The 17,979-nt window shown below is 40.7% G+C and overlaps 1 protein-coding gene across 1 annotated transcript; it reads left to right on the top strand.

Annotated features, from left to right (window-relative positions):
* Nucleotides 1-670: 670 nt before the first annotated feature.
* LOC134479615 (mucin-like protein 2) lies at nucleotides 671-11,327 on the top strand. The gene is made up of 4 exons (XM_063264378.1): nucleotides 671-783; nucleotides 1,516-1,554; nucleotides 2,342-2,470; nucleotides 11,135-11,327. Exons 1-4 carry the CDS (start codon nucleotides 726-728, stop codon nucleotides 11,182-11,184), a joined length of 276 nt encoding a protein of 91 aa, XP_063120448.1. The 5' UTR covers nucleotides 671-725; the 3' UTR covers nucleotides 11,185-11,327.
* Nucleotides 11,328-17,979: the final 6,652 nt, after the last annotated feature.

The raw sequence follows: 17,979 nt of genomic DNA, 5'->3' as shown, positions 1-17,979 counted from the left end.
ACACAGAAAGAAAGAAGGAAGAGAAAAAAAAGAGAGAAGCAAAAAGAAAAGCTTAATGAATGGACTCAGTGGGTGCAGCCATTGAAAATGCTACGTTTCCCTGTCCTTTTACTCTTACATTTTGAATTTTATACAAGAATTTCTGAAATCCTGTGGCATCATATTTGTTCTTCTCCATCAGTGTTGGGCTCCCACTCCCTGTGTGATGGGATGGCCCTTACTGAATACACGTGGGGTCACTCTGGAAAACACTGGATTCAGCAGCTCTGCCCCAATTACTCCCTAGAAGGAGACACAAAGCTGAGGATTCTGTTCGTTTCTAACTTGTACTATGTCGAAGGGAGCAATGCAGACAGTGGGAAGACCATGCTGACATCTTCAGCTGGTTGGAGTTTATGAGTATGGCAGCCCTGTGCCTCACACAAGAGAAAGCCAAAGTTCTTTACTGGACAACAGCTTGACTGGACACCTATGTTCTCAGAATCAAGGATTTGTCAAACATTTGAAGTCATGACCTTTCTAAATGGCCTCTGGCTGTGCGGTTGATTCTCATTTACTTCACTTCCCAAACTTTCCTGTCACTGACTTACCAGCTTGTGGCAGCTTCTGATTGGTGAGCTCTCCATATATAGTCCCGCGATGTGGAACCCCGGTATCGACAGTCTTCCTTGTCTCCAAGTATTGGAGCCTGACCTTCTGTGTCTGCTGCTCTTCTACTTGTCACCATGAAGTTCCTGGCACTCCTTGTGTTGCTTGGTGTTTCCACTATTCTAGTCTCTTGCCGTAAGTGAAGATTTTTACTTTAACTTAAAATGTGGACCAGAATGTGTGAAGATACTTACTCTGTGAAACATGAATTTACGGATGCCTACATGCTGCTGTTTCTTGTCCTCCTATCTAGTACCTGCTTCTATCTCCATTTTTAAACTTAAGCAGTTTTTTCTTTTTTATTAATTTATTTATTCACTTTGCATCTTGATTGCATTTTTTTATCATTTGTGTGTGTGTGTGTGTGTGTGTGTGTGTGTGTGTGTGTGTGTGTGTGTGCATATGCCATATGGTATCAGGGTCTCAAACATATTGTGGTGCATGTGAGGAGATTAGAGACAGGGGTCAGCTCTCCCCTTAGCTCATATCACCCAGCTTGTAAGAGAAGAGCTTTTACCTACTGAGTCACCTTGCTGGCACTCACCTCCATTTTGGCACATCATTGTAGGTAGGTAGGTAGGTCGATTCCTCTGGAGTTCCAAATTCAGTCCAGTTTTTCCTCTATTCTAAACATGTCACTGAAATGCTTTGTTAGGATCAATAAGCTACATTTGAGAAGGTGATTAAAGACCTATTCCAGGGAAGCAAAACTTACCACGTGAGATTTCAAAGGTTTTCTTTTACCTGTGCATGTGCTTCCCTCAATCTATCTACTTGGCTGTAAATGTCTATAGTGTTGTTCACATTCTCTATCTCATCAAAATGTTGCTTAAGTTCTTCTGTCTTATTTTGCTTATTTTTCTTCAGAGGACGCAGGGACAGACACTGCTGACACTTCTGATACTGGTGAGCCTGAGTCTATTACCTTCCTACCATAACCATTTTCCCTCCATAGCCTCTCGGTAACCAATGTCATTTGCATATTATGAGATGGGAGAAAATTTTAGTAAAAACCACAGAAAGCTGCATTCCTGGTTATAAAATTATTTTGAATGTAAAGATATCATTCTATTCTTCCTCTGAGGATAATTAGGCCTCTGATATGGACTTAGAGGAGCTCTAGGCATTTATTGTTCTTATGCAGTAGACACAGGTCATGAAGTCTGATACTGTAGCTTAACTCTTACATGTGTGTGCATGGAAGGCCTTCCACAAATTAAGGGACTGAATATATAACTCATGTGTATAAAAGAGAGCAATTGTCACTGGAACAGACAACAAATTCCTGAAGGTGGCATGGAGTGAGGGCCTGGGACGTATTGCCAGGGTGAGTTGAGGCAGCAGCAGAGGCCTGTTGTTTGCATCACTGTGCTAGTCTCAGAATGATGTTTGTTTCCCTTCGTGGAACTGGCATTGGAGGCTTTTGCCTAGAAGTTTCTCTGTGGATTTGGGTTTGGGTTTTATTTTTGTGTTCATGCCTGTCACTAAGTACTTGCTTGTGTCTTGGTTGGGTGTCATTGCCCAAGGTCATTGTAAGGTCATGAAAGATAAAGCAATAACATATATGATAGACGAAGTATTTGACAGAATTAGTGAATTCGGAATATGGAATGAATGTATAATTCTGGGTGGGACCAATATCATTCCAAAGAAGAGTCAGTATCTCACTTGGAGGTTTTCCTCCTAATTTCAGCTGATGGAACCACTGACTCTGGAACTCAGGCAGACGCTACTGATGGACAGCAAGATGCTGAGTCCTCTGATGGAACTAGTGATGCCGGCGATGGTGATGCGCCTGCTGACCAGGATCAGGAAGATTCAGGTGATGAGGACACTACTGCAGATGAGTCCTCCGATGAGGAAGAAGGGGATGATGATGGAGAGGAAGAAGAGGAATAACAGCCCAAAACCCTTTAAGAATATTTCATCTAACTTTGTTCCTTATGGGACTCATAGATTCCTTAGGTTCCCCATGGCCATAGTGAAGTGTATTTTAGGGAGGAAGTGGGAGAGGGTAAGGTGACTTTTCTTTTATATCTCTTTTCTAAATCCATCATATTGTCTATATAAGTACCAGAAAGATCAGAAGTTGACAAGAGTGTGTTATCAATTTTAACTGCATCACGCTGCAATATTAGGGTCCATTAGAGACAATGTACTTTCGGCAGAAATCATCAAAAGTGTAAAGTGTCTCTCCATGTAGCATGGCAACTGTGCATGGTTTTTCTTTTTCTTAAATATAAATTTTGTTCTCCTTAGAGACTATTTTAAAAATAGGAGAAGAAAATGGCTTTGTGATGAGGTCTTCCATGGATGACTGTTACAGCATACATCAGTAGATTTCTAAAAGTTTAAAATTTTATTCCGGATGAGGGATTATTATTTTTTTATTAACTTGAGTATTTCTTATATACATTTCGAGTGTTATTCCCTTTCCCGGTTTCCGGGCAAACATCCCCCTCCCCCCTCCCCTTCCTTATGGGTGTTCCCCTCCCAACCCTCCCCCCATTGCCGCCCTCCCCCCATAGACTAGTTCACTGGGGGGTTCAGTCTTAGCAGGACCCAGGGCTTCCCCTTCCACTGGTGCTCTTACTAGGATATTCATTGCTACTTATGAGGTCAGAGTTCAGGGTCAGTCCATGTATAGTCTTTAGGTAGTGGCTTAGTCCCTGGAAGCTCTGGTTGGTTGGCATTGTTGTACATATGGGGTCTCGAGCCCCTTCAAGCTCTTCCAGTTCTCTCTCTGATTCCTTCAATAGGGGACCTATTCTCAGTTCAGTGGTTTGCTGCTGGCATTCGCCTCTGTATTTGCTGTATTCTGGCTGTGTCTCTCAGGAGCGATCTACATCCGGCTCCTGTCGGTCTGCACTTCTTTGCTTCATCCATCTTGTCTAATTGGGTAGCTGTATATGTATGGGCCACATGTGGGGCAGGCTCTGAATGGGTGTTCCTTCAGTCTCTGTTTTAATCGTTGCCTCTCCCTTCCCTGCCAAGGGTATTCTTTTTCCTCATTTAAAGAAGGAGTGAAGCATTCACATTTTGATCATCCATCTTGAGTTTCGTTTGTTCTAGGGATCTAGGGTAATTCAAGCATTTGGGCTAATAGCCACTTATCAATGAGTGCATACCATGTATGTCTTTCTGTGATTGGGTTAGCTCACTCAGGATGATATTTTCCAGTTCCAACCATTTGCCTACGAATTTCATAGACTCGTTGTTTTTGATAGCTGAGTAATATTCCATTGTGTAGATGTACCACATTTTCTGTATCCATTCCTCTGTTGAAGGGCATCTGGGTTCTTTCCATTTTCTGGCTATTATAAATAAGGCTGCGATGAACATAGTGGAGCATGTGTCTCTTTTATATGTTGAGGCAACTTTTGGGTATATGCCCAAGAGAGGTATAGCTGGATCCTCAGGCAGTTCAATGTCCAATTTTCTGAGGAACCTCCAGACTGATTTCCAGAATGGTTTTACCAGTCTGCAATCCCACCAACAATGGAGGAGTGTTCCTCTTTCTCCACATCCTCGCCAGCATCTGCTGTCACCTGAGTTTTTGATCTTAGCCAATCGCACTGGTGTGAGGTGAAATCTCAGGGTTGTTTTGATTTGCATTTCCCTTATGACTAAAGATGTTGAACATTTCTTTAGGTGTTTCTCAGCCATTCGGCATTCCTCAGCTGTGAATTCTTTGTTTAGCTCTGAACCCCATTTTTTAATAGGGTTATTTGTTTCCCTGCGGTCTAACTTCTTGAGTTCTTTGTATATTTTGGATATAAGGCCTCTATCTGTTGTAGGATTGGTAAAGATCTTTTCCCAATCTGTTGGTTGCCGTTTTGTCCTAACCACAGTGTCCTTTGCCTTACAGAAGCTTTGCAGTTTTATGAGATCCCATTTGTCGATTCTTTATCTTAGAGCGTAAGCCATTGGTGTTTTGTTCAGGAAATTTTTTCCAGTGCCCATGTGTTCCAGATGCTTCCCTAGTTTTCCTTCTATTAGTTTGAGTGTGTCTGGTTTGATGTGGAGGTCCTTGATCCACTTGGACTTAAGCTTTCTACAGGGTGATAAGCATGGATCGATCTGCATTCTTCTACATGTTGACCTCCAGTTGAACCAGCACCATTTGCTGAAAATGCTATCTTTTTTCCATTGGATGGTTTTGGCTCCTTTGTCAAAAATCAAGTGACCATAGGTGTGTGGGTTCATTTCTGGGTCTTCAATTCTATTCCATTGGTCTATCTGTCTGTCTCTGTACCAATACCATGCAGTTTTTATCACTATTGCTCTGTAATACTGCTTGAGTTCAGGGATAGTGATTCCCCCTGAAGTCCTTTTATTGTTGAGGATAGCTTTAGCTATCCTGGGTTTTTTGTTATTCCAGATGAATTTGAAAATTGTTCTGTCTAACTCTTTGAAGAATTGGATTGGTATTTTGATGGGGATTGCATTGAATCTGTAGATTGCTTTTGGTAAATTGGCCATTTTTACTTTATTAATCCTGCCAATCCATGAGCATGGGAGATCTTTCCATCTTCTGAGGTCTTCTTCAATTTCTTTCCTCAGTGTCTTGAAGTTCTTATTGTACAGATCTTTTACTTGCTTGGTTAAAGTCACACCGAGGTACTTTATATTATTTGGGTCTATTATGAAGGGTGTCGTTTCCCTAATTTCTTTCTCGGCTTGTTTCTCTTTTGTATAGAGGAAGGCAACTGATTTATTTGAGTTAATTTTATACCCAGCCACTTTGCTGAAGTTGTTTATCAGCTTTAGTAGTTCTCTGTTGGAACTTTTGGGATCACTTAAATATACTATCATGTCATCTGCAAATAGTGATATTTTGACCTCTTCTTTTCCGATCTGTATCCCTTTGATCTCCTTTTGTTGTCTGATTGCTCTGGCTAGAACTTCAAGAACTATATTGAATAAGTAGGGAGAGAGTGGGCAGCCTTGTCTAGTCCCTGATTTTAGTGGGATTGCTTCAAGTTTCTCTCCATTTAGTTTAATGTTAGCAACTGGTTTGCTGTATATGGCTTTTACTATGTTTAGGTATGGGCCTTGAATTCCTATTCTTTCCAGGACTTTTATCATGAAGGGGTGTTGAATTTTGTCAAATGCTTTCTCAGCATCTAATGAAATGATCATGTGGTTCTGTTCTTTCAGTTTGTTTATATAATGGATCACGTTGATGGTTTTCCGTATATTAAACCATCCCTGCATGCCTGGGATGAAGCCTACTTGATCATGGTGGATGATTGTTTTGATGTGCTCTTGAATTCGGTTTGCCAGAATTTTATTGAGTATTTTTGCGTCGATATTCATAAGGGAAATTGGTCTGAAGTTCTCTTTCTTTGTTGTGTCTTTGTGTGGTTTAGGTATGAGAGTAATTGTGGCTTCGTAGAAGGAATTCGGTAGGGCTCCATCTGTTTCAATTTTGTGGAATAGTTTGGATAATATTGGTATGAGGTCTTCTATGAAGGTTTGATAGAATTCTGCACTAAACCCGTCTGGACCTGGGCTCTTTTTGGTTGGGAGACCTTTAATGACTGCTTCTATTTCCTTAGGAGTTATGGGGTTGTTTAACTGGTTTATCTGTTCCTGATTTAACTTCGATACCTGGTATCTGTCTAGGAATTTGTCCATTTCCTGAAGATTTTCAAATTTTGTTGAATATAGGTTTTTATAGTAAGATCTGATGATTTTTTGAATTTCCTCTGAATCTGTAGTTATGTCTCCCATTTCATTTCTGATTTTGTTAATTTGGACGCACTCTCTGTGTCCTCTCGTTAGTCTGGCTAAGTGTTTATCTATCTTGTTGATTTTCTCAAAGAACCAACTTTTGGTTCTGTTGATTCTTTCTATGGTCCTTTTTGTTTCTACTTGGTTGATTTCAGCTCTGAGTTTGATTATTTCCTGCCTTCTACTCCTCCTGGGTGTATTTGCTTCTTTTTGTTCTAGAGCTTTTAGGTGTGCTGTCAAGCTGCTGACATATGCTCTTTCCTGTTTCTTTCTGCAGGCACTCAGCGCTATGAGTTTTCCTCTTAGCACAGCTTTCATTGTGTCCCATAAGTTTGGGTATGTTGTATCTTCATTTTCATTAAATTCTAAAAAGTTTTTAATTTCTTTCTTTATTTCTTCCTTGACCAGGTTATCATTGAGTAGAGCATTGTTCAATTTCCACGTATATGTGGGCATTCTTCCCTTACTGTTACTGAAGACCAGTTTTAGGCCGTGGTGGTCCGATAGCACGCATGGGAATATTTCTATCTTTCTGTACCTGTTGAGGCCCGTTTTTTGACCAATTATATGGTCAATTTTGGAGAAAGTACCATGAGGAGCTCAGAAGAAGGTATATCCTTTTGCTTTAGGATAGAATGTTCTGTAAATATCCGTTAAGTCCATTTGGCTCATGACTTCTCTTAGTCTGTCGACATCACTGTTTAATTTCTGTTTCCATGATCTGTCCATTGATGAGAGTGGGGTGTTGAAATCTCCCACTATTATTGTGTGAGGTGCAATGTGTGTTTTGAGCTTTAGTAAGGTTTCTTTTACGTATGTAGGTGCCCTTGTATTTGGGGCATAGATATTTAGGATTGAGAGTTCATCTTGGTGGATTTTTCCTTTGATGAATATGAAGTGTCCTTCCTTATCTTTTTTGATGACTTTTAGTTGGAAATTGATTTTATTTGATATTAGAATGGCTACTCCAGCTTGCTTCTTCTGACCATTTGCTTGGAAAGTTGTTTTCCAGCCTTTCACTCTGAGGTAGTGTCTGTCTTTGTCTCTGAGGTGTGTTTCCTGTAGGCAGCAGAATGCAGGGTCCTCGTTGCGTATCCAGTTTGTTAATCTATGTCTTTTTATTGGGGAGTTGAGGCCATTGATGTTGAGAGATATTAAGGAATAGTGATTATTGCTTCCTGTTATATTCATATTTGGATGTGAGGTTATGTTTGTGTGCTTTCATTCTCTTTGTTTTGTTGCCAAGACGATTAGTTTCTCGCTTCTTCTAGGGTATAGCTTGCCTCCTTATGTTGGGCTTTACCATTTATTATCCTTTGTAGTGCTGGATTTGTAGAAAGATATTGTGTAAATTTGGTTTTGTCATGGAATATCTTGGTTTCTCCATCAATGTTAATTGAGAGTTTTGCTGGATACAGTAACCTGGGCTGGCATTTGTGTTCTCTTAGGGTCTGTATGACATCAGTCCAGGATCTTCTGGCCTTCATAGTTTCTGGCGAGAAGTCTAGTGTGATTCTGATAGGTCTCCCTTTATATGTTACTTGACCTTTTTCCCTTACTGCTTTTAATATTCTTTCTTTATTTTGTGTGTTTGGTGTTTTGACAATTATGTGACGGGAGGTGTTTCTTTTCTGGTCCAATCTATTTGGAGTTCTGTAGGCTTCTTGTATGTCTATGGGTATCTCTTTTTTTAGGTTAGGGAAGTTTTCTTCTATGATTTTGTTGAAGATATTTACTGGTCCTTTGAGCTGGGAGTCTTCACTCTCTTCTATACCTATTATCCTTAGGTTTGATCTTCTCATTGAGTCCTGGATTTCCTGTATGTTTTGGACCAGTAGCGTTTTCCGCTTTACATTATCTTTGACAGTTGAGTCAATGATTTCTATGGAATCTTCTGCTCCTGAGATTCTCTCTTCCATCTCTTGTATTCTGTTGGTGAAGCTTGTATCTACAGCTCCTTGTCTCTTCTTTTGGTTTTCTATATCCAGGGTTGTTTCCATGTGTTCTTTCTTGATTGCTTCTATTTCCATTTTTAATTCCTTCAACTCTTTGATTGTGTTTTCCTGGAATTCTTTTAGGGATTTTTGCGATTCCTCTCTGTAGGCTTCTACTTGTTTATTAATGTTTTCCTGTGTTTCCCTAAGTGTGTTCATGTCTTTCTTGAAGTCCTCCAGCATCATGATCAAATATGATTTTGAAACTAGATCTTGCTTTTCTGGTGTGTTTGGATATTCCATGTTTGTTTTGGTGGGAGAATTGGGCTCTGATGATGGCATGTAGTCTTGGTTTCTGTTGCTTGTGTTCCTGCGCTTGCCTCTCGCCATCAGATTATCTCTAGTGTTACTTTGTTCTTCTATTTCTGACAGTGGCTAGACTGTCCTATAAGCCTGTGTGTCAGGAGTGCTGTAGACCTGTTTTCCTCTCTTTCAGTCAGTTATGGGGACAGAGTGTTCTGCTTTCGGGCGTGTAGTTTTTCCTCTCTACAGGTCTTCAGCTGTTCCTGTGGGCCTGTGTCTTGAGTTCACCAAGCAGCTTTCTTGCAGCAGAAAATTTGGTCTTACCTGTGGTCCCGAGGCTCAAGTTCGCTCGTGGGGTGCTGCCCAGGGGCTCTCTGCAGCGGCAGCAACCAGGAAGACCTGTGCCGCCCCTTCCGGGAGCTTCAGTGCACCAGGGTTCCAGATGATCTTTGGCTTTTTCCTCTGGCGTCCGAGATGTGTGTTCAGGGAGCAGTCTCTTCTGGTTTGCCACGCTTGTCTGCCTCTCTGAAGGTTTAGCTCTCCCTCCCACGGGATTTGGGTGCAGAGAACTGTTTATCCGGTCTGTTTCTTTCAGGTTCCGGCGGTGTCTCAGGCAGGTGTCCTGCCACTCCTGGGCCCTCCCCCACAGGAGCCCAGAGGCCTTATACAGTTTCCTCTTGGGCCAGGGAAGTGGGCAGGGGTGAGCAGTGTTGGTGGTCTCTTCCGCTCTGCAGCCTCAGGAGTGCCCACCTGACCAGGCGGTTGGGTCTCTCTCTCACCGGGTCTGGGAGCAGAGAGCTGCTGCGGGCCGGGATCTGCGGGTGTGCGACTTCCGGTAAACACAGAACGTGCCCGGTCCTAGAGAAATTCTGCTTCCGTGTGTCCCAAGCTCACCAGGCAGCTTTCTTGCAGCAGAAAATTTGGTCTTACCTGTGGTCCCGAGGCTCAGGTTCGCTCGTGGGGTGCTGTCCAGGGGCTCTCTGCAGCGGCAGCAACCAGGAAGACCTGTGCCGCCCCTTCCGGGAGCTTCAGTGCACCAGGGTTCCAGATGGTCTTTGGCTTTTTCCTCTGGCGTCCGAGATGTGTGTGCAGGGAGCAGTCTCTTCTGGTTTCCCAGGCTTGTCTGCCTCTCTGAAGGTTTAGCTCTCCCTCCCATGGGATTTGGGTGCAGAGAACTGTTTATCCGGTCTGTTTCTTTCAGGTTCCGGCGGTGTCTCAGGCAGGTGTCCTGCCGCTCCTGGGCCCTCCCCCACGGGAGCCCAGAGGCCTTATACAGTTTCCTCTTGGGCCAGGGACGTGGGCAGGGGTGAGCAGTGTTGGTGGTCTCTTCCGCTCTGCAGCCTCAGGAGTGCCCACCTGACCAGGCGGTTGGGTCTCTCTCTCACCGGGTCTGGGAGCAGAGAGCTGCTGTGGGCCGGGATCCGCGGGTCGAGGGATTATTTTTTATTTGGGGTTTTTCCTTGCCCTTCAACTTTAAAATGATACCAATTATATTATATTGTACTATATTATATTTATTATATTATGTTACATGCATAAGTCAGATATATTGTTATAAAATTCACATTTTTCATATGATTCAGATCTCTAGAAAATTAGTCCAGGTTTATATACTGAATATATATAAAATGAAAGAATGGTAGGTTTCAAATGAGCAGCTTTTCTCTGAGAGAAAGGGCAGTGATGGAGGATGGTGTTTGCCTCAGAGGACAAGGTGCTGAGGAATCTTCTCCTCTCTCATATCCGGACTGTTGTTTGTCATTTTGCTTGGTGATCTGTACTGGGCAGATGTTGAGTGAGTAAATGGCTATAATTTCTTAATCAGAGAAGCTGGATTCTTTGTGCACTAATAGAATAAAAATTAATGCTAATCATCCTCCTTTTAAACTCTGTAAAATATTCGGACTAATGACTCCATAGGAGGCTACATGTATGTAGATAGGAATAGGAAAGGAAAATTGGTTGGCTTGTTTATATTTGAGACAGTGCTTCCCCATGTAGTCCAGACTAACCATGAATTCCTCACTTTCCTGCCACTAATTCCTGAAGGTTAGAGTTCCAGGCCTCTGCCACCACCACATCTGTGACTTTCACCTTTTTTTTTTTAAGTATAGAACAGAGTTTATTCAGGGCAGGGGGAGGGGCGAGAGAGAGAGAGAGCAAGAGAGAGAGAGAGAGAGAGAGAGAGAGAGAGCAAGAGAGAGAGAGAGAGAGAGAGAGAGAGAGAGAGAGAGAAGCATGTGGAAAGAGGGGAGGAAGGGAATGGGAAGAGAGGGAAGAAAGGGTGAGAGGACAGAGCCTGGAGCAAGAGCAACTTTTACCTTTGAGGGATGAAAATTTCACAGTTTTCTTTGGGTGGGTGGGTGTTTTTGTTTGTTTATTTTTGTCTTTTTCGTTTCTTGGTTTATGTTTCTTTTGGCTTCTGCTGAACATAGTAGTGTTGTTAGTCCTCCTTCAGGTTAAAACAAAAAAATGAAGACTCAATAAATCTTCTTACTTTTTCTCTCTTACAGCATTGCTTGCATTGGTTAACACACTGAAAGAAAAATTTACGTTGGGATGAGTTTGTATCTTCTACTTTTGATCTTTCTGGACCAGATTAGAACACCCTTGATTTGATTTCCTGCAATTATTTACCCTGACTATTCTCTCTCCCTCCTCTCTAACTTTTATCTTCTATGAAATAAACGATAGTCACAAGCAGCATCAAAACGCCTTTGTTTTTTATGTATGGGCTGATGAAGACTGTGTGGTAAATCCATGGAGATGCAAATTTTTCTCAGGTACTTCCTTGAGCTCTGTTTAACAATTGGACTATAGCTTTATCTGAATGATTACTGAGTTCATTCCATGATATAAACACACAATTGAAAGTCTGAAAAAGACTTGAAATAACATCCATATCTTTAAATAGGGCATAAATATTAGGCATATCACTAGAGGCCTGAGCTTCTAATATTAATATTCTATATTTCCTATATTAATATACTAACCAAGTGGTTTAAGTGTTTAGTTTCATTCCTCTAAATTCTTTTGAATTATTGTTATTCTTATCTGAAGTGATTTAGAGATGACAGTGATGAAATAAGTTCCTGAATCTGCTACTGTCTGACATAGGCAACCAGACTTGGAAGGTCTTAGGGCTGAACTTGTCATTAAGGTAGCAAATGAATTCTGGTGTTTGACCAAACTATAATACACTAGCATCAGATGGAATCCCTCAGGGACAGTGATTAAATGAGACAAAATGTTAAGTTTCCCTCACAGTTTTGTTTTGAGCACCAAACAAGTTTAATACATGATATCAAGCATCCCTCTCTGTCTTTCAGCTAAGGAGTGAGCGCTGCTCTATGACCAATTACAAGTTTTGTTTCTTAGATTTCCTTCTTTTTAGATAAGCCTCATTAAAATTCCCAATATTGGCATTTTGTTCTCTCCCAAAGCATCAAATCTACAGAAATGTCTTGTTTCCCTGACAACTTCCCCTGTTTCCTGACTCAAGAATAAATCTCTGTTAACATTTTCACAAAGGCAGCTCCATTTCCTGAAATTTCTACTAGTGCACTACTTCCTTAATTGACTAACGCGATAAAGTCTCCTGGATTTTTCAGTTATAACTGTATTTCCAATAGTCACCATGGCAAGTTTTGAGACAAACTGCAAAATTAGGATGGGTGTTTGATGTGACAATACCTTGGTCCCTTATTTGTTTCACTGACTTGACTGCAATCATATTCATCATTTGTCATAGGTTTGCGGGTAGTAGTCTAGGAGATTACTGAGCTCATTCCATGATATAAAAACAGAATTGAAAGTCTGTTATAGCTATCTCCCGGGAGGCTCTGCCAGAGTCTGGCAAATACAGAGGCGGATGCTAACAGCCAATCATTGGACTGAGCCCGAGGATCCCAATGGAGGAGTTAGAGAAAGGACTGAAGGAGCTGAAGGGGTTTGCAACCCCATAGGAAGGACAATAATATCAAACAACCAGATCCCTAGAGCTCCCAAGGACTAAACCACCAACCAAAGAGTACACATGAAGCAACCCATGGTTCCAGCCACATAAGTAGCAGAGGATGACCTTGTCTGGCATCAATGGGAGGAGACACCCTTGGTCCTGTGAACGCTTGATGCCTTGGTGCAGGGGAATGCCAGGGCAGGGAGGCGGGAGGGAGTGGGTAGGTTGGTGGGAGAGCACTCTCATAGAAGCACAGGAGGGGGGTTTCTGGGAGGGGAAATCAGGAAAGAGGATGACATTTGAAATGTAAATACATACAACATCCAATAAAAAAAAGGGGGGGGGGAAACAAGTAAGTCCAGGAAAGACAGAGGACACAGAAAAAGAAAAGGTAACAGATTTATTGTCAACAGCTCCCATCTGTATGGGTGGGACCATAAAGCAGACTTCTGGTAAACAGACTCTGGGTCGGGGGTTTTATTGGGTCTCTTAGTTCTTCCTTATCCTTCTGTTTCTGCTTTGATACCTGCCCCTAGTCCTTCTCACTGTTCTCTTTACAGTTTCTTCTGAGAATAAGAAGCCAGCATCTTATAGACCTGTCTTCACTTTCCTTGTTTACCAATGTCCCTCTAAGTTCCTACCAGTTGTCTCTGAATTAGTTTCCAGGGACACATTGTCTGCAGCTTTGAAGGCTTTGTCTTTACTTTTGACCTTCTGATCAGAATTCATCAATTAGTCAGATCCTTAGCCACCATAGTGCATTCAGTTGGTTGATGCTCCTTAAGGAGAGATTTGGTTATTAAATCTATGACTGTTGGGGCTGGAGAGATGGTACTTGTTGCTCTTGCAGACAACCTGGGTTTGTTTTCCATGATCCGTACAATGATCCCCAAACGTCTGTAACTCCAGATCCAAAATCCTTTTCTGGCCTCTGCAGACACCACTTATATATGTGGGACATGTCTACATTTGCAGATAAACCTAATACATGTAAAAATAAAAATAACCCTTTAAAAAGACTGTGTTGGGCACTATAGAGCCTAGATTACAGTTTCAGTGAAATTAAAGCTGTGTAGATTTTCTCATGAGTAGGAAAATATGAAGAGTTCATAAGTCTACCTGCAAAAGTAAGACCAGGACCAGGTGACCTTACTGCTGGATTTTACCAAATCTTTAGTGAACTGGTGGTAATGCTACTTAATTATTCAAAGTTTAGTGAAAGACGATCTCTCAAAACTCATTCTAGAAAGCCAAGGTTACCCCTGTTTCCCAAACTAGACAAGGACATGACAGTAACAACGAAAAGGGAAACAGTAGTTCTTAATGAACGTCAATACAAAAGTACAGAGCAAGTGAAGTACATCAAAGAGATCATTCATGATGACACAATTGGGTTTATCCCAGGGATACCAGTTATAGTGTGTGTGTGTGTGTGTGTGTGTATTTGTGTGTGTGTATTTGTGTATATGTGTATATGTGTCTGTTGTATATATGTGTGTGTATGTGTGTGTGTATATATGTGTGTATGTGTGTATGTGTGTGTATGTGTGTGTATGTGTGTATATGTGTGTGCATATGTGTATATATGTGTGTATGTGTGTATATGTGTGTATGTATATATGTGTTTGTGCGTGTATGTGTGTATGTATATGTATGTGTGTATATGTGTGCATGTGTATATATGTGTGTGTGTATATGTGTGTATATGTGTATATGTGTGTATGTGTGTGTGTTTCTGTGTTCATAGAACATACTATGAACAGAATAAAAAGTAAAAGCTTTCTGGTCATTTCATTATACAATGAAAAAGAATTTAATAAAATTTAATATCTATATCTCTTCATGAAAAAAGGCTGAACAAATTGTATCTAGAAGGCAGGTATCTCAACGCAAATACCATTACACTTATTCAATATAATACTACCAGAACTCTTATCTAGAAGACTTAGGTAAGATAAAGAATTGATAGGGATATAAAAGTAAGGGAGGAAGTGTGAGAATCTGTTGGCAAATTATATGATTCCTCGTGTAGAAACATCTAAAAATTCTAATAAAATATTCTTGGAAGTGATAATTTAATTCATTTAAATACCAGGATACATATTCATATAGAAACCAGTAAGTTTTACCACACTGAGAATGGATTTGTTCAGAATTAAATCTCAAAAGCGGTCTCATTTCTATTATCTAAAAATGTACCTATAAATACACTTAATTAAGGAAGTGAATATAGTGAAAATTCTAAAACACTACTAAATCATTTAAAGAAGACATATTAAAAATAGAAATATTGCCCATGCTCCTGGGTTGACAAAATCAAAATTGTTAAAAATATTACAACTACCCAGAACAACTCGAATGCAAAATAATCCTCATAAAAAATCAATAATCCTCTTCAGAGGAATAGAATGTTAATACCAAAGGATACTGAATAGCTCAAGCTGTCTTGAACCATACGAACAAAGCTAGAGGCAGGAAGATACCTGTACTCAAACTACTACACAGTCATAGTTAACTAACACTGTAGTATGTGTATAGAAACAGTGACCCAGAGTTCCCAGAGATAAACTGACCCATTGACAGCCATTGATTATTTCCAAGGCAGCAAAACAAACAAATGAAAAAACACACAAACAACAAAATGTTGGAGAAAGGATCAGTTCAGAGACTGTGGAACTTAGATGTGCACATAAAAAGGCAGAGTACAGTATAGTCTGCATCACAATTTTCAGGACAGCTGGAGCTACACAATGAGACCATGGTCAAAAAAATAAAAATAAAAATAAACAAAAAACTCATTAATTAGATAGCTAGATAGATAGATAGATAGAACCCTATTTCCAAGCACTCTCAATACAATGTATGCAGTAAAACTTTCTAGTGAATTGCACAGATCCTGACACACCTATGTCATCTTCAACTCCAGGCTTAGCCCCTGTTAGGTATCTCAGAGTACCATACACTTATTCTACCCTAGTACCCACGCCTAGTTCAGACTGGGCATCATGTGCATCCTTGACTCCCCATAATACCTCCAACCTCTAGGTCTAGCCTCACACAAGCATCTTTTTCACTGGCCTAACCTGTTGAGTCCCCAGGATACTCAAATGCCTACACAATCCCTAATCCCCAGGCCTAGGCCCAGATGCACAACCTGTGCACTTAAACTGCCTGGAATTTCACCTGCCTGCAATATTCCTAACCTCCAGGCCCAGCTTGGTCATAACTCTTGTATGCCCATGGAGCTTGGTAAGTTCTCCCTGTTCTCCAGCCAGTACAGGCTCCAGATGCCACAAATATTTAGATATAGCCGTGGTCACATAGCCTTTGTACCTGATGAGCTTAATGAGTTCCAGAGAAACTTGCCCACATACACAATCCCCAAAGCCCAGGTGTTGTGCAAGCCATGCAACCTGTACATCATCTCAGCCTTGTAAGTTCCTAAGATCCCAGCTCATCCCACAATGCCAACGCTATTAAGTATAGGTAAATTAGCACATCTTGCACCCAGTCAAGGCATGTTCAACCATTTGTTCCATTCGCATGCTTTCTTGGTTACCACTGAATCATCTTGGTCTCCACAATGAAAAATAAACACCAAGTATCAAAAGAATTAACCTACCAACTCTTCATATCTTATCTGAAAGCAACTGACTTACTTAGGGTTTCTATTGCTGTGAAGAGACACCATAACCAAGGCAACTCTTTCAAAGAAAAGAATTTAATTGGGATTAGGTTATAGTTTCAGAGTTTAGTCCATCATCATCATGACTGGAAGAATGGTGGCCAGAAGCAGGCTGACATGGATCTAGTGAAGAAGCTGAGAGTTCTTCATCCAATTGATAGAAAACAGGTGGCCTGGCTTAAGCACCTGAGACCTGAAAGTCTTCCCTCAGTGACATCCAACGTCACATATCCTAATAGTGCCACTCTCTATAGGCCTATGGGGGGAATTTTTTACTCAAACCACCACAGCAAAAAAGCATGAGCAGCAACAACAACAACACAAAAAATTATCAATTATCACAGGCAGCCTAGACTCTCATATCAGACAACTAACGAAAGAAGTGTATGGTACCAGTCATGTAGTCTTCACACAGGTCATCACAAAAACACAAATAGTATGAAAAGACAAAACAATATGACCCCCAAACCTACTAGTCCTATAAAAATGTTCTGCAATGAGAACTACCTTGATGAACTCCAGGACATGGGATGTAAAAGGACAATCCTAAAGGTATTCTAAGTCTTTGAGGAGTATAAAGAATATACAAAGATCTCAATGAATTTAAAGAAGATAAGAAAAACTCCTGACTGAAGTCCAAGAAAACAAATATATGGTTGAATGAAATGAGAAAATATAGATTCTGAAAACTGAATTCAGTAAGGAGATAGAAATATCAAAGAAAGTCCAAACTGAAATGAAGATGGAAATGAAAAATGCAATAATCTAATTATGAAACTTAAAGAAAAGAAAGACTTACCAGCTAAAAAGGACAAAGTAGGACATAGAATAACAAGATTTGAAGATAAAGCAGAGATCGGAACACAAAAGCCAAGAATATATAATATTTCTAATAAACGTGGAAAGAATGTTTGTGTGGTGATTTGAATATGCTTGGCCCTGGAAGTGGCACTCTTAGGGGTGTTGCCTTGTTGGAGTAGATGTGTTGCTATGGGCATGGGCTTTATGATCCTCATTCCAGCTGCCTGGAAGCCAGTCTTCTCCTATCTACCTTCAGAACAAGATACTGGACTTTCAGCTCCTCCTGTGCCATGCCTGACTGGTCACTGCCAGCTGCTGCCTTGATGATAATGGACTGAACCTCTGAACCTGTAGGCCAGCCCCAATTAAATGTTGTCCTTATAAGAGTTGCCTTGGTCATGGTGTTTGTTCACAGCAGTAAAACCCTAACTAAGATACTTTGGAACACCATGAAAAGACAAAATCTGTAGTATAGGTGTAAATGGAGAAGAATCCTATGTTGATAGCACAGACCAGATTCTCCACAGGATCATAGAAGAAACTCCCTTTGCATTAGGAAAAGATATACACATAAACAGATACAAGAAACAGAACTCCAAACAAACAGGGTCAGAAGAGAAATCTTCCCATAACATATCATAGTTAGGAACACTAAATACACAAAACAACATGAGAGCATTGAAAGGTTCAAGAGAAAAATCACAAGTCACACATAAAAGAAAAACATCAGAAAACTAGACTCCTCAGTGGAGACTTTAAAGGCCAAATGAGTCTAAACCAATGAACTCCATTTTCTAAAGACCACAGATGCCAACCCAGATTGCTTTACCTGGCAGACACATCAGACATTGTTAAAGGAGAATGAAAACTTTCCATGATATAATCAGATTAAATAATTCACAACCATCAAGTCA

This window comes from Rattus norvegicus, chromosome 7, assembly GCF_036323735.1.
Source record: "Rattus norvegicus strain BN/NHsdMcwi chromosome 7, GRCr8, whole genome shotgun sequence".
Lineage (NCBI taxonomy): Eukaryota > Metazoa > Chordata > Mammalia > Rodentia > Muridae > Rattus > Rattus norvegicus.
This window is presented reverse-complemented; position numbering and strand designations above follow the sequence as displayed.